The 13,769-nt window shown below is 36.0% G+C and overlaps 1 protein-coding gene across 1 annotated transcript in view; it reads right to left on the reverse strand.

Moving 5' to 3' along the window:
• Window positions 1-13,769, reverse strand: part of CFAP54 (cilia and flagella associated 54) — a 250,797-nt gene that overhangs the window by 164,871 nt on the left and 72,157 nt on the right. Inside the window, exons 20-23 of the mRNA XM_014530050.1 lie at window positions 13,248-13,424; window positions 9,287-9,379; window positions 8,845-9,030; window positions 1,513-1,649 (exon numbers count right to left, since the gene is read on the reverse strand). Of these exons, the coding sequence (XP_014385536.1) occupies window positions 1,513-1,649; window positions 8,845-9,030; window positions 9,287-9,379; window positions 13,248-13,424 (593 nt within the window). The remainder of the gene's footprint in view (window positions 1-1,512; window positions 1,650-8,844; window positions 9,031-9,286; window positions 9,380-13,247; window positions 13,425-13,769) is intronic.

Here is a 13,769-nt window from a genome sequence, read left to right on the forward strand (position 1 = left end):
ATGTCAGCACTAAATATCCAACTACCTACCTGATATCTCATATCTACAAAGATGTCCTGCTGGAAAACTAAACTCAAAATATTTTAAATCATATTCATTATCTTCGTCCAAAAACTTGTTCTACCTGTCCTATCATGCTCCCTTAGTAAATGCAATAGGCCTCCCAGTCAGGTAACCTTGGAAATCCCAGTCAACTTTCACTCCTTTCTCTCTCTTATCCTTACAAGTGACATAAGATATTCTCTTCCTCCTCTAAAAATAATTCTCAAATCCATCCTGCATAGCACCTAGGACATAGTAAATGCTAAGTCTACATTTTTTAATTAAATGTAATTATATCTAAATCTGAATAAGGATCATCAATGTCTTTACTCAACCAGAATTTGCATTTTAAGCTCGTTATCTTTGATTCAGAAGCGAAGGGTTTTGTCTTCTTACTAAAGAAATTTCAGGCATTAACAAGCAGGTGAAGGGGAATGTTGTTTTTCAAACTTGTTGAGACTGCCTGAAATCATACCAATCCTCATTTGTTAAGCTTCTCTTAAGTTTATTTTCTTTTTAAAAAAATATATTTTATCTATTTCAGAGAGGAAGGAAGAGGGAGAGAGAGACAGAAACATCAATGATGAGAGAGAATCATTGGTCAGGTGTCTCCTGCAGACCCGTACTGGGGATTGAGCCCACAACCCGGTCATGTGCCCTGACTAGGTATTGAACCGAGACCTCCTGGTTCATAGGTCAATGATGCTCAACCACTGAGCCATGCTGGCCAGGCAAACTTTGTTCTTTTAAGAAAAAAAAGGCTGTAAAGCAAAGTATGGCCTGTGGTTTTATATGTGGCTTCTACTGGCCTATTTGCAGTTGCTGGTGGTCTAATTCTGGGAGCTCTTCAAGCAAAGAAAAGCATTTATACCCTAACAGTCTACCCACCCATCAGACTCAAACCTTAACCTGAATTTGACCTTTCTCTGTTATAAAAATTCCTGCCCTAGCTGGTTTGGCTCAGTGGATAGAGCGTAGGTCTGCAGACTGAAGGGTCCCAGGTTTGATTCCCGTCAAGGGAACATGCCTGGGCTTCAGGCTCAATCCCCAGTAGGGGGCATGCAGGAGGCAGCCAATCAATAATTCTCTCTCATCATTGATGTTTCTATCTCTCTCTCCCTTCATCTCTGAAATCAATAAAAATATATTTTTTAAAAATTCTCAATGCTATTTATGCTTTATAGTATAATTGACATTACCTTGGTTAGTGTTTGGTATTTTTTTACATAACTTTCATTAACTTATATTCAGAATGCATCCATATGCCTGCAGTGTTTTTTTCTGATTCTAACAAAGAAGTTTCTAACAAGGACTCAAGACCTTGAAATGTATATACTCATTAAAAACTGATCAGAAAGTTTTATATGGGCTATCTTAACATGAAATTAAAAATAAATTAATTCTAGGCTTCACACCCAACATTTAATTTCAAAAGGCAAATTAATATTTCGAAGGAGTATTTCTAATTACCTTCTCTGTGTAATAGTCATCATACTGCTTAAACAAACCACAGATTGTTCATTGTGAGGTGGTGAAGTGACAAAATAATCCCAGACTGGTGAGAAAACTTTCTTAGCCAATTCATAGTTACCAATCTGATAGGCAACCTACAACAGAAAGCACATTATCTTATGAAATATTTTTATTTTTGAAAAGTACATTTTAAACAAGAGTTCTGCTAGGGTCCTATAACGTACTCATTTCATATACAGTCATTCACATTTGCGGCTCTGGTCTGCAGTGCCACAGTAAGGTAATGATGGCCATCGGCAAGGGAGACAGACACATTTTGAAATCTCTTTTATTTCTGAATTGCATGGAAATTTGAAACTCTGTAAGGATGTTTCAAATTCTCATAAGCAAAACAAAGATCAGATCTGAGCCAAATTAATTTCATTTCCATCTATCTCAGCAGCGCACTCCATTTATTATAGACACTGTTATAATGAACAATCTGTTCCAAGAGAAACAATCAGATTTCCCAAACCAAAAATATGAAATATACTTCATTCTTTTCTGCTTCTGACTGACACTTTCGGAATTTTTGTACAACAAAGGGTTCACAGCTGAAAAGAGTGAAGAATAAAACAGAGATGATTCCAAGAAGCCATGATATATTTTAAATTTAACACATTCAACTTTAGGCAAAATAACTGCTTTTACTCATATAACCGAAACATTCAGAAGAAAAAAGTCATCAACTTACCTATTTCTTTTGGTAGAATATATTTCTTTAAAGATATTTCTAAATATAATTCTATTTTTTATGTATAGCAATATGAAATCTCACCATAAGTTATATGCTGCTTCAAGTCCTTAATGGAAGCAGATAAAATATAAAGTATACTAGTAAATTCATTGAATTAAGGATGTAAATGACATGTTGCTAGGTTATATTCCACTCCAGGGAATAATTTACAGATCTAGAACTTTTTAAATCTGCCAGGTCAACATTCAAAATCAACCAACCAATAAACTTTTATGAAGTTTCTACTGTGTGCTAAGCACCATAAAAATAGATTCTTCAAAGCTGAAAATGCTCTCATATTCCATGAAACTGTAATCAAGTTATAGACATAAAACACAAGAAATCACAGAAAAATTACAAATGATAACATAATAGTTGTGGAGGCTTAGAAAAGAAGAAATAAAGACTTCAAGGAGGAGGCAGGGCTTGAGTTGACCCCTAAGAAGAGATAAGGTTTAGATGAGCATAGCTTAGGCAGAATCTGAATAAGGTCCATTAATGGAAATCACCACAGTGCAGTTAGGAGAGACTGGAAAGGCAGGACAGAATTTGGAGAAAAGTGGGCAATATGATTGGACAGGTAAAGTGGGACATGGTGTCAGAAGGTCTTGAAAATAAGGTAGAAATATTTAAAGATGTCATGCATTATTGTATTGACTCCTCACCCCAGCTCTATTAAGTAAGCTCTATTACCATCTACGTATTTCAGATGAGGACAATGGGGCATTGAATAGTTGAATAATTTGTACAGAGCCTGACACTCAGTAAAAACAGTGGAGCAGAGACTTGAAGTGGAAACTGAGTCACTTTTCTGGGCTGCATTGTTCACATTAAGGATTTGGACTAAGTGGTCACTAAAACACCATCTAATTCTAAGATTTCCATGGGAAATAGTAACAGATGATGTATAATGGGGTTGGTGAAACTGTCATTGAATGTTCTTTCCTTTTGAAAAATAATGTTACTTATTCAATTAGTGAACACTGTGAAACAAGAAAAGATACCTTGATAAAACTATGGTTTATAAAATAACCAGTCTTTGTGGGTTAACAGAGGAGTGCGATGATATGAGCATGTTCAAAGATGGTTAACTGGTAGTGATGTGCTGAACAGATGATAGAGGGGATGAGGTTAAAATGAAAAAGCAGCACTAAAGACTGATGTAATTATGAAGTACAGTATAAACTTTGATACATGACCTTCACCTGGCTTCCAGAACACCACACTCTTGATTTTCTTTTCACTACAAAGGCCACATTCCTTTTCAGTTGCCTGTACACGCTCCTCCTCTTTCCCCCAATCTCTGTATATTGGCAACTCAAGGCTTCAGTCTTTGAACCTCTTCTCTTTTCTGTCTGCACTTATTTCCTTGGTGATATCATCCAGCTCCATGGCTTGGGCACATGACTACTCTCAAATCCCTCTCCTGCCCAAACCTCTGTCTCTCCTAGACTCCAGATTCATACATCTAACTACTCAACAATATCCAACTACTCTCTGAATATCCAATAAGTCTGATAAGTAAGAAATATCTAATAATATCTAATATCTTACCTCAACATGCCCTGAGCTGAATTTCGGATCTTCCCTGCCTCTATCTACACCACCCACGGCCTTCCTCAACTCAGTTCATGTCAACTATATCCTTGCAGTTGGTCAGCTAAATATCTTAGAGTCATCTTTCAGTTTTCTCTTTATATTCGTTCCATCAGGAATTCTTGTTAGCTCCTCCCTCAAAACATATCCAGAATCTGGCCACTTCTCATCACATCATCTACTATCACTCTGGCCAAGCCACCTTCATCTCTCATTGGATTATAGGAATAGGGAGGTCTCTCTGCTTCCACCCTTACCCTCTTATGGTCTATTTCCAGTATAGCAGTCAGTGTGAGCCTTTGAAAATATAAGTCACATTATATCATGCCACTACGCAAAACCCTCCATTTCACTCAAAGTAAGAGCCAAAGTTCTTAAAATGGCCTAAAAGTCTTTTCATGATCTACTCCCCTACCCACCCACTCAGCTTTACTTCTCTGACCGATCCTTTACTCTCCGTGGGTCCCTCTACTCTAGCCATATTGGCCCCCTGGCTATTTGTAAAACATACCAGGTGCACTTCTGGATATCTTAGGGCTTTTGCTCTAGCTCCTTCTGCAGAACGCTCTTCTTCCAAGAGTCTTTCCCACACCTCTTTCAAGTCTCTGCTCAAACCTCACTTTCTAAGAGAGGTCTTCCCTGAGCACTTTATTCAACACTGTAATCAAACTTCCATTCCCCCACTTCACATTTCCATTTCCTTTTACCATACTCCACTTTATATTTCCTTAGAACTACCTATTTCCTCTGATAGAAGGACCCAGCAATCTGTTTAACTAGCATTCCTGATCACTGATTCATGCTCAAGTTTTGAATAACTAGCCTGGAGCAATGCTGGCACAGAGTAAGCACTCAGTAACAAGGTGTTAAATGAATTGAATAATGTGTTGAATGCATCCTTTTCCACAGAAGAGGATACCCAGAGGTTGCACTGTACTATAATATAGCTGACTGGCCCAGAGTGAGTGCCTGACCTAAGCTGTGTTTTATAGCCCCCACTTCAAAATAAGATGGACCCCAACCCTAATTTTGGTTCTGAGGTTAAGGCTGATGACCTGGACACACTTGGAGAATTTGAGAGAAAATTTATTACTCACACAAGACTCCCAAGGAGAGTTTGGCAGGCACACACAGGTCTGGGCTGGCTTGGACAAAGCAGAAGAAATGGGCTGGCCCTTGATTAGTGGCTGGGCAGCAGGAATAAGGAAAGTTCCTGCCTCCTGGAAGGTTTAAATTTCCTGCTGGCACCAAAGATAAGGTAAGCCCACAGACCTCTCTATCAGCCTGCCTTACTGTGTGGCCAAAGGAAAAAAGAGGGGTGAGGTTTAAGACCAAGTCGGTGGTCAAACATCAAAAAAGAGGTCAGATTCTTTATTATATTAGGCAAGTCAAAGTCTCTCTCCCAGGAATTTGGAATTAAGATTAGGAGGCAGCTCTGTTCACAGCTAAATTTGAGGGATATATAAAAATTAATGAGGTGCTATTTTTCCTCCAAAGATAGAGAGGTAAAGAAATTAAACCTTTAGAGAAAGAAAAATAAAGCCTATTTAGAGGGAACCAAAGGTATGAAACTTAGAGCTCTGCAGCCTTCCCATGGTGTATTCCCCACGCCAAGCTGGCTCCCCTACTTACAAAGTCTTAACTGAAACCATAGTCAAAATTATCTAAACAAGGGTTGTTATATATGTTTCAAAGGAAGAAGAAATGACATCTAGCATAGAACCTGACACAAAACAGACAGTGAATAAATAATTCATCAATAAGCAAATGGGTATAAAACGAGTAGTCATATTTAGAGGATAAGAGGGAAAAGTTGAAATTTCTTAAAGAGCTTAAAAGTGGTGTTAACTATCTTTTTTACCTGATAGCTTTTTCTTTTATTATTTGAATAGTCATAGGCAAAACTCTATTAATCAAATAATATCAATGACTTCATATATGAAGTGAAAATAAATGTATGAACTTTATTTCCCCTTCGCCTGACACCATTGTGTTTACTGACAAAGCATTCATGTCCCAGCATCAAATTCTCCTGCCAACACTGATCATCAAGACCCGCTGAACACCACCAAACCCAGGCAGAGAAAAGATGGGAGAGATGCAGGCTCTAGAATAACTGGGCACATGTTAGACATCGAACACATGACTTCCTTGGAACCTGACAGAGCAATAAAAATGCATGAGCTGGTTCAAGTGTCAGGCTTACCATCTGCTACCCAAGTAACCTTGGGTAAATTAACCTCCCTGAGACACCTTTTCTGGAATTAACTGGGACTGGCAGAGGAAGAATAAAATTAATCTCAGGCTCCTCAACTATAAAATGAAAGTGATAATACCCCCTCATAGAGTAATTATAATAAAGGGACTAATGCATTTTTAAATGCTTGTCACACAATAGTTTTTGATATTCCACGTTTCCTTTGTTCAACTAGCCATTGTACCCACTCACTATTGGATTTAATAGTTCAATAATCCTGCAGTATATGGCATTTTGTAGATGTCCATTTTACAGATAGAGAAATAGAGACCAAGAAATTTGTCTAAAATTTTGCTCACAGATTTCTAATTTTCTATATTTTATATCACATTATCTAGCCATTCCCAACTTAAAGGGGAAGAATAAAAAGAAATGAGGCTTTAAAAAGAGGGAAATCAGAAAATATCCACAGAAAATATATCATTCATATAGGTTCCTCAAAGCAATTTTTCAAATAGCCTGAATTAAGGGAATACCTACTAAAGATTCACCTGAATTTATTAATGTCTAAAGAATAATGTTGAGCAAAAGTGCAACCTAAAATCGCAAGCCCAAGTTAATAATAGGCAGTAAGTGAAATATCTCCATAACTTACTATAAGAATATTTATAATATTTTTTAAAGAACAGAACTATCCTGAAATTAAAAACCACTCTCATAAAAATAAATCACAATTCCAAGAGAAAGGTCTATTTTCTTGCTAGAACCTTTAAACTTTTGTAAATAAGGAGATTTACTAAATGAGAAAATTTTGCTTTAGCCACTTAACGTTATGAGGCAGAATGCTCATAAACTGTCATAAACTAACTGAAGTACTGCAAATATGGTATCAATAAAGACACACAGGTCACTGCTTTATGACATTTCTCATTATCCCGGCAGTATAGCTGAGACTTCGTTTTATTAATTTTCAATGAAAGTTCTGCCAAGTGAATCCCAAGATTCAAACCACTCCCTGGAGAAAAACTAGGCCTTGATAAAATATTCTATTCCTCTTTTTGAAATAACTCCATCACTGCAAATTAGGGAATATATCAGATCCCAAAGAAATCAAAACATCAGAAAACTATGAGCCAATATGATGTGCTAAACCAATGCTAGACAAATCCTAGCAATTCTCTCAATTTAATTTTCTTTGAAAAATATGATCATATAAAAAGCCACTAAAATCTTCGCTTATAATACTAATCAACTGTTAAGAGAAAAAATAGCACAATAGAAATGTAATAAAATTTAGAATAGCCATCATCTCTATAGTCAATAATAGGTTTAAAATTAGATGCTTGAGACTTAGGTCAATGAGTCATACTCTTCTTAGCATCCTTTTCACTGGTGACATGCTTTAAGTCAGGTAACCATTTCAGCAAAAATGTTAATTCATGAATATATCCACAACTAAATACAACAATAATATTTATTAAGTGCCTACTGTGTGACAAATGCTCTGGTTAAACATCTGACATGAATAGCTCCACTTAATACTCATATTAGCTTTAGGAGGTAGCTACTATTATCATTCCAACTTCACAGATGAAGGTTATTTGCCCACTATCACGTGGCTAGTGCGAGAAGCTTGAATTTAAACTCAGGTCTGCCTGTCCCTATTAACTCAGAAATTTCACTTCTATAAATCTATCCTAAGAAAGTAATCATGAATACAGCAAAGGTGTATATAAAAAGATGTGCATCACAGCTTTGCTTATAACAGCAAAGGACTGGAAGGTCTTTAAATTTGTCCAACAATGAAAAATTATTAAACAAGCCACAATCTAGCAATAAGATAGATATTACCATGCAGTTGTTAAAAATTATGTTTTAAAAGAATAATTTAATGGAATGGGAAAATGTCAGTTATATATTAAAATGAAAATATCAGAATATACAATAATATTATTAAAATTACATAGACATAATTCATATGTATGTATGTGCATGTATAACACCCATATATACACACACAGATGAAAGTATATCTCCTGTTCTCTCCACATTGGCACTACTGACATCTTGGACTGGATAATTCTTTTTTTATATATATTTTATTGATTTTTTACAGAGAGGAAGGGAGAGGGACAGAGAGTTAGAAACATCAACATCGTGTGCCCGCAAAAAAGTTGCATGCCCTTGACAGGAATCGAACCTGGGAACCTTCAGTCCGCAGGCCAACGCTCTATCCACTGAGCCAAACCAGTCAGGGCTTAGACTGGATAATTCTTTGTTATTGGGGCCGAGCGCTGTCCTTTACATTGTAGAATGCTTACCAGTATCCCTGGCCTCTAACCACTAGATACCAGTAGCACCCCTCTAGATTGTAACAACCCAAAATGTTTCCAGATAACTGCAAATGTCCCCTGGGGGCCAAAATTGCCCCAGGTTAAGAACTGCTTCTCTGGATGATAGAATAACAGATAACAATCTCTTTTTTTTCTTTTTTCATTTCAGTATTTTCCAAAATTTCTAAAATTAATGTCATATATAAATATATTCATTCATTCCAGGAAAAACTGTTATTATAAAAAGCAAACTCGAAAGAGAAGGAATTATTCCTGCTTTATGAGATTAAATTGCAATAATGGAAAACATGTATTACAGGAGCTTTAGAACATCTGCTGTGATTTTTTTCCCCCATCAGAAATTACTTAATAACTGCTCAATGGAAAAACACGTAAAGAACAAAAATATGAGCAGAAATCTCTTGTACCTGCGTCAGGAACATCCGAGCAGTAACGGTAGAAAGAGGTGAATAAATCAGAATCGGTTTAGTTGTCTCCCCAACAGCATTACCGACAAGCTGCCCGTTAGAAGAATAAGCAGCAATTGCAAAGACATATTTTTCATTGGTTTCCAAACCTTTCACTTCAAAAATGCTTTTACCATCCGCTGGTATCTATTAACAAAAACATTCCAAGTTATGTATGAAAATTAAAGTAATGTAAATTTAAGTATATAGTTAAGTAAACCTTATATATAAAAAAAACCTTTTCATTTACTGTTAGATTTTAGTCAGACTCAAGTTGAAATTAGAGAAATTCACTGAAATGATAATGACTTCATAAAGGAAAAATCTGTCATTAAATGAGATGTTTGGTGAGATTTCTTGACAATTAGAGGTTTGTTTTGTTTTTATTTTTCATTTGACATACCGCCTCTCCTGAGTTTGGGAGACGATTATTATTTAGTCTCACTTTTCCATGGCTCCCTTCTGCTTTGCAGCCCAAAATGCGGTACCACGACACCTGCAGAGGAGAGAGACAAGCCCAGCATCTGTAGTCTGTTTAACAAGGCATTCAATTTCCTTTATCAGAATGTGGCAAAGAAATGAAAATGTAACTATGCAAGTTTTAAAACATGACATCTAGGTTTACAAAAGTACTTAGGTTTAATCTTTTTTAAAAAAGGCAAATATAGGCTAGTTTACCTGGGACTAACAGGATAAAATATTATTCATTATTAATTATTTTAGCTACCACTAACTGAGCAGTTCCTACATGCTGAGTATTGCTAGGAAATTTACATATGCTTTCTAATATTCACAACATCACTATAAGTTGGGATTACTGTTGTCATTTTGCTTTACAGAAAATGAAGACACAGAGATGTTTAATAACTGGCCCAAGGTCAGACAGTGTCAGGGAGTGGCTCCAAAGATGACTTAATCTTGATGGGAAAAAAGACTAACACTGGAATGATTTTCATATTTTATTTAATAATATATGACAAAAAAAGTAAGTGGAAAAAGAAGCAAGATACTAAACTATAGTATTTAATATAAAATATAAAAATACATGTTAAAAAAAGCCTGGAAGAAAATGTTCCTAAATAAGAATAGTGGTAGATTTGGGGTAATAAAGTGGTAAGATTATGGGTAATTTTTTTTCTCCAGTGCATTCATTTTCTGATATCCTTTTTTAAAAAAATATATTTCTTTATTGATTTCAGAGAGAAAGGGAGAAGGAGAGAGAGATAGAAACATCAATGATGAGAGAGAATCATTGATCGGCTGCCTCCTGCACACCCCCCACTGGGGATCGAGCCCGCAACCCAGGCATGTGCCCTTGGCCGGAATTGAACCCGGGACCCTTCAGTCCGCAGGCTGACGCTCTATCCACTGAGCCAAGCCGGCCAGGGATGATATTCTTTTGATAATTCTTAAATATAGGTATAAACCAAAAGCAAACTGCACAATCTACTAAAACAATCAAACTTAAACTTGATTAAATGCCTAGACAATGGCCCTTCTGCCGAAATGTCAAAATAATGGAAATCCTTTATTGTAATGAGCTATTCTCACTATAAGGAAAGGGAGCAAGTTGATACCCAGGGACCAGCATTATTAGGAGCCATACTGACCAGGGCTTAAGAACAGAGGAATTGTCATCATTGTGGCATTCCCTTTTCCCCATAGATTCCACTTCACAACATCTCAACTCCTAAATTACAAGGGAACTGGATGACAAGCGAAATGTAAACTTCTCTAAGGAGTAAAGGCTTCTCATAGCTTAGTCTGCTATCTCTTCTTCTGGGTCAACAGAAAACCCCAATTGTGTCTTGTCTAAGTAGTTCTCAACTCAGACTATGCAGCAGAATCACTTTTTAAAATACACTTTGTACAGAATCAATCATTTAAAAAAATTACATACACCCAAGCCTGCATGGCCTCAGTGAATAAGAATTTCTGGTGCAGGTGGCCAAACTTTGTGTTTCCAGAAAAATTTTCTCAAGTGATTAAGGAGCCGTATACAAAGGCAAGAGAACTCTAAGGACAGAGAGTCCTGAAAAAACTTGGAAGCTGGAGGTTGGGAAAAGAAATCAGACGAATCTCACACAAAAATGAGAAACTAACTTTCCTTGACCGCCCATGCAAAAAAAAATGAACCATTTTTCGTAAAGAGAAAAAAAAGAAAGTTTATACTTATGATTTAGACCGTTATTGCTCTAAGCTAAGCTCTATTTATCAACCAGAATTTGAAGGGTAAAATTCTCTCTAAAAGCATATTTACAAGCAGGCTTTATATTTTGTTCCACTGATGAAAACATCTTAGTTTATATAATTACTTATGAGAAGCAATGTGTGATTAGAATCTACATAAGAGTAATGACACCATAAACAAATCATCACTAACTTCAGAAGTAAACATGCATAAATAGCATCAGCACTTTCAACTATTAAGACAGATTTTAATGAAACAAATACCTTAACAGTGATTTTGATCAAACAAAAGATGGCTGAATTCTCAAACCAGAAAATGTATTTAAGCCCACAGCACCATCTAGTGCTGCGCAGTAGGAAGCAGAAGGTAATTTCCTAGAGTATATAACTCTGCTAATGTATTACATACATAAACTTAATATAATGTGGCCCGGCCAGCGTGGCTCAGCGTTTGAGTGTTGACCTATGAACCAGGAGGTCACAGTTTGATTCCCAGTCAGGGCACATGCCTGGGTTGCAGAGTCGATCCCCAATGTGGGGTGTGCAGGAGGCAGCCAATCAATGATTCTCTCTCATCAATGATGCTTCTATCTCTATCACCCTCTTCCTTCCTCTCTCAAATCAATAAAATGTATATTTTTTTTTAAAAAAAACACAAAACTTAATATAAAGTGCTAAGTGATAAGTCCAACAACTACAAGTCAAATATGGGACTCATGTCTTCCTATTTCTAAGCATTATGAAATAAAATAGTCACTAATTTAAAATGCATAAAAAATAAGATTTTGGTAAAATAAACCAAAACATTTGAAAAACAACAACTAAATCTCTTGGTAAATCATCCAGTCTTAGTTCTGCAGTAAATTTCTAAAATCAGTGACTCCCTATTCTTTCAACATATCCAGAAAAATCCAAAGTTGAACTTTAAAATGGCTAGCAATTAGAATAATGCATTTATTATAGCGCAGTTAGACATAAGACAAATGATACTTCTATTCCCCCAATTATAAGGCATTGGGAAGATGGTATTACTTCTCACTGATGTTCATCTATCATCAGTCTAAAACTCCTCAAAGACTAGAACCATGTTTTATTTGTGTTTATTTTTATACCTCAATTACCTTACACTGCTTGATAGATGATAGATACTAAATGCTCATTGGACAACGTTTATGAAAAAATAAAAATTAAATCATGTAATCATGGTTACATTATTAATTGCTTTTAGAAAACTTTACTATATATATTTAATAAGATATGAGGGGAAAAGTTAATATACCAAGAATATTATATAATACTTCATTTAATTTTCACAGTAAACATATTTTACAAATGAAAGCTCAACAAAACATAAAACACCTCAGGAAGTATAACCAGATTTCCTAGAGAGTCCTACTGCTAGCAGGTGGAGCTGGAATTTTTAAACTTGCATCTGACTTTAAAGCCCATGCCCTTCCCACTATACCAAGTCAATGTAATCTCAAGTGGAAGTCCTAAAAGAATCAAAGACACAACTTTAATTTTTATATAACATCAAAGAGCATGTTGTTGATCATCCAAAAGAGGAAAAGGTAATATTTAAAATATAAATTAGGTAGAACCAAATGTTTGTGAGGAAACTAAAATCTCAAGTTACAGTAACATTTAGGCTGAGTTCCAAGGCATTCAGGATGGAAAAAAGAGCACATTCTTCAATACATACATAAAAATGTGTGACTTATAATATAGCTGGAATTGTCATTTGTGTGTTTGTATTAAAAGCATCCCCATTTACTTGGAAGAACTTTGGAAAGAGTCACTAAATTCACCATCCCCAAATTCATCTCCATCATTGACTCTGAGAATAACATCTACCCTCTTCAAGTGTCACACTAGAATGTCAGCATATGACTCTGTCATGGTGATGAAGATACTTACAAATGCTTCTCTACTGTTTCTCTTTATTATATATGTGGGTATAGCAGGACTATAAAGAGCATAAAGGGAACCAGCATAAAAAGGAAAAGATCACGAAGAAACTAAGTATAATGACTACATTAGAATATTAATCCCAGTGTTCAGTGCTTATAAATAAGACTAGTCAGGCCCTAAAAGCAATAAAAGTATCAATCATTGTAGTCATAAAGGTACTTATGTTGCATTGCCTGAAGTAAAGATAATAGTGGACAACATACCTTAACATCTGAAATAAATGGAGCAGGTTTCAACATCACAGAACAATGAGTTCGGGATAGCAGGATAGGTGGAGGAGGGATTCTGCTTTTCTTTTCTTTTGAACTTTCCATACTTTTCAGATACAAATATTGAGCATTTTGTTCTACTTCAACCTTCTCAATTAAAGAATATGCTTCCTATAATAAGGTGTGAAAACAGAAAAATATATTTCAAGAGCTTTAATTTCACTTATATTTGTAGTAATATTAAACAACACTATCTACACTAATAAAGGAGAAACATGCAAATTAACCATCACACGGCCACTCCTCTACACCCACAGGCCACGCCCACCAACCAATCAGGAGTGAGTATGCAAATTTACCCAACTAAGATGGCGGTGGCCACAGAGCTGGAGCGAGCAGGAGGCTTGGGTTGCCTCCGGCAATGGAGGAAGCCAAGCTTCCCGCCTTCTCTGGCCCGCCCTGGCCTCCGCTCAAGGCTACAAAGTTTCAATTATAGAAGATAAATAAATCCCAGAT

Source organism: Myotis brandtii, unplaced genomic scaffold, assembly GCF_000412655.1.
Source record: "Myotis brandtii unplaced genomic scaffold, ASM41265v1 scaffold708, whole genome shotgun sequence".
Taxonomy (NCBI): domain Eukaryota; kingdom Metazoa; phylum Chordata; class Mammalia; order Chiroptera; family Vespertilionidae; genus Myotis; species Myotis brandtii.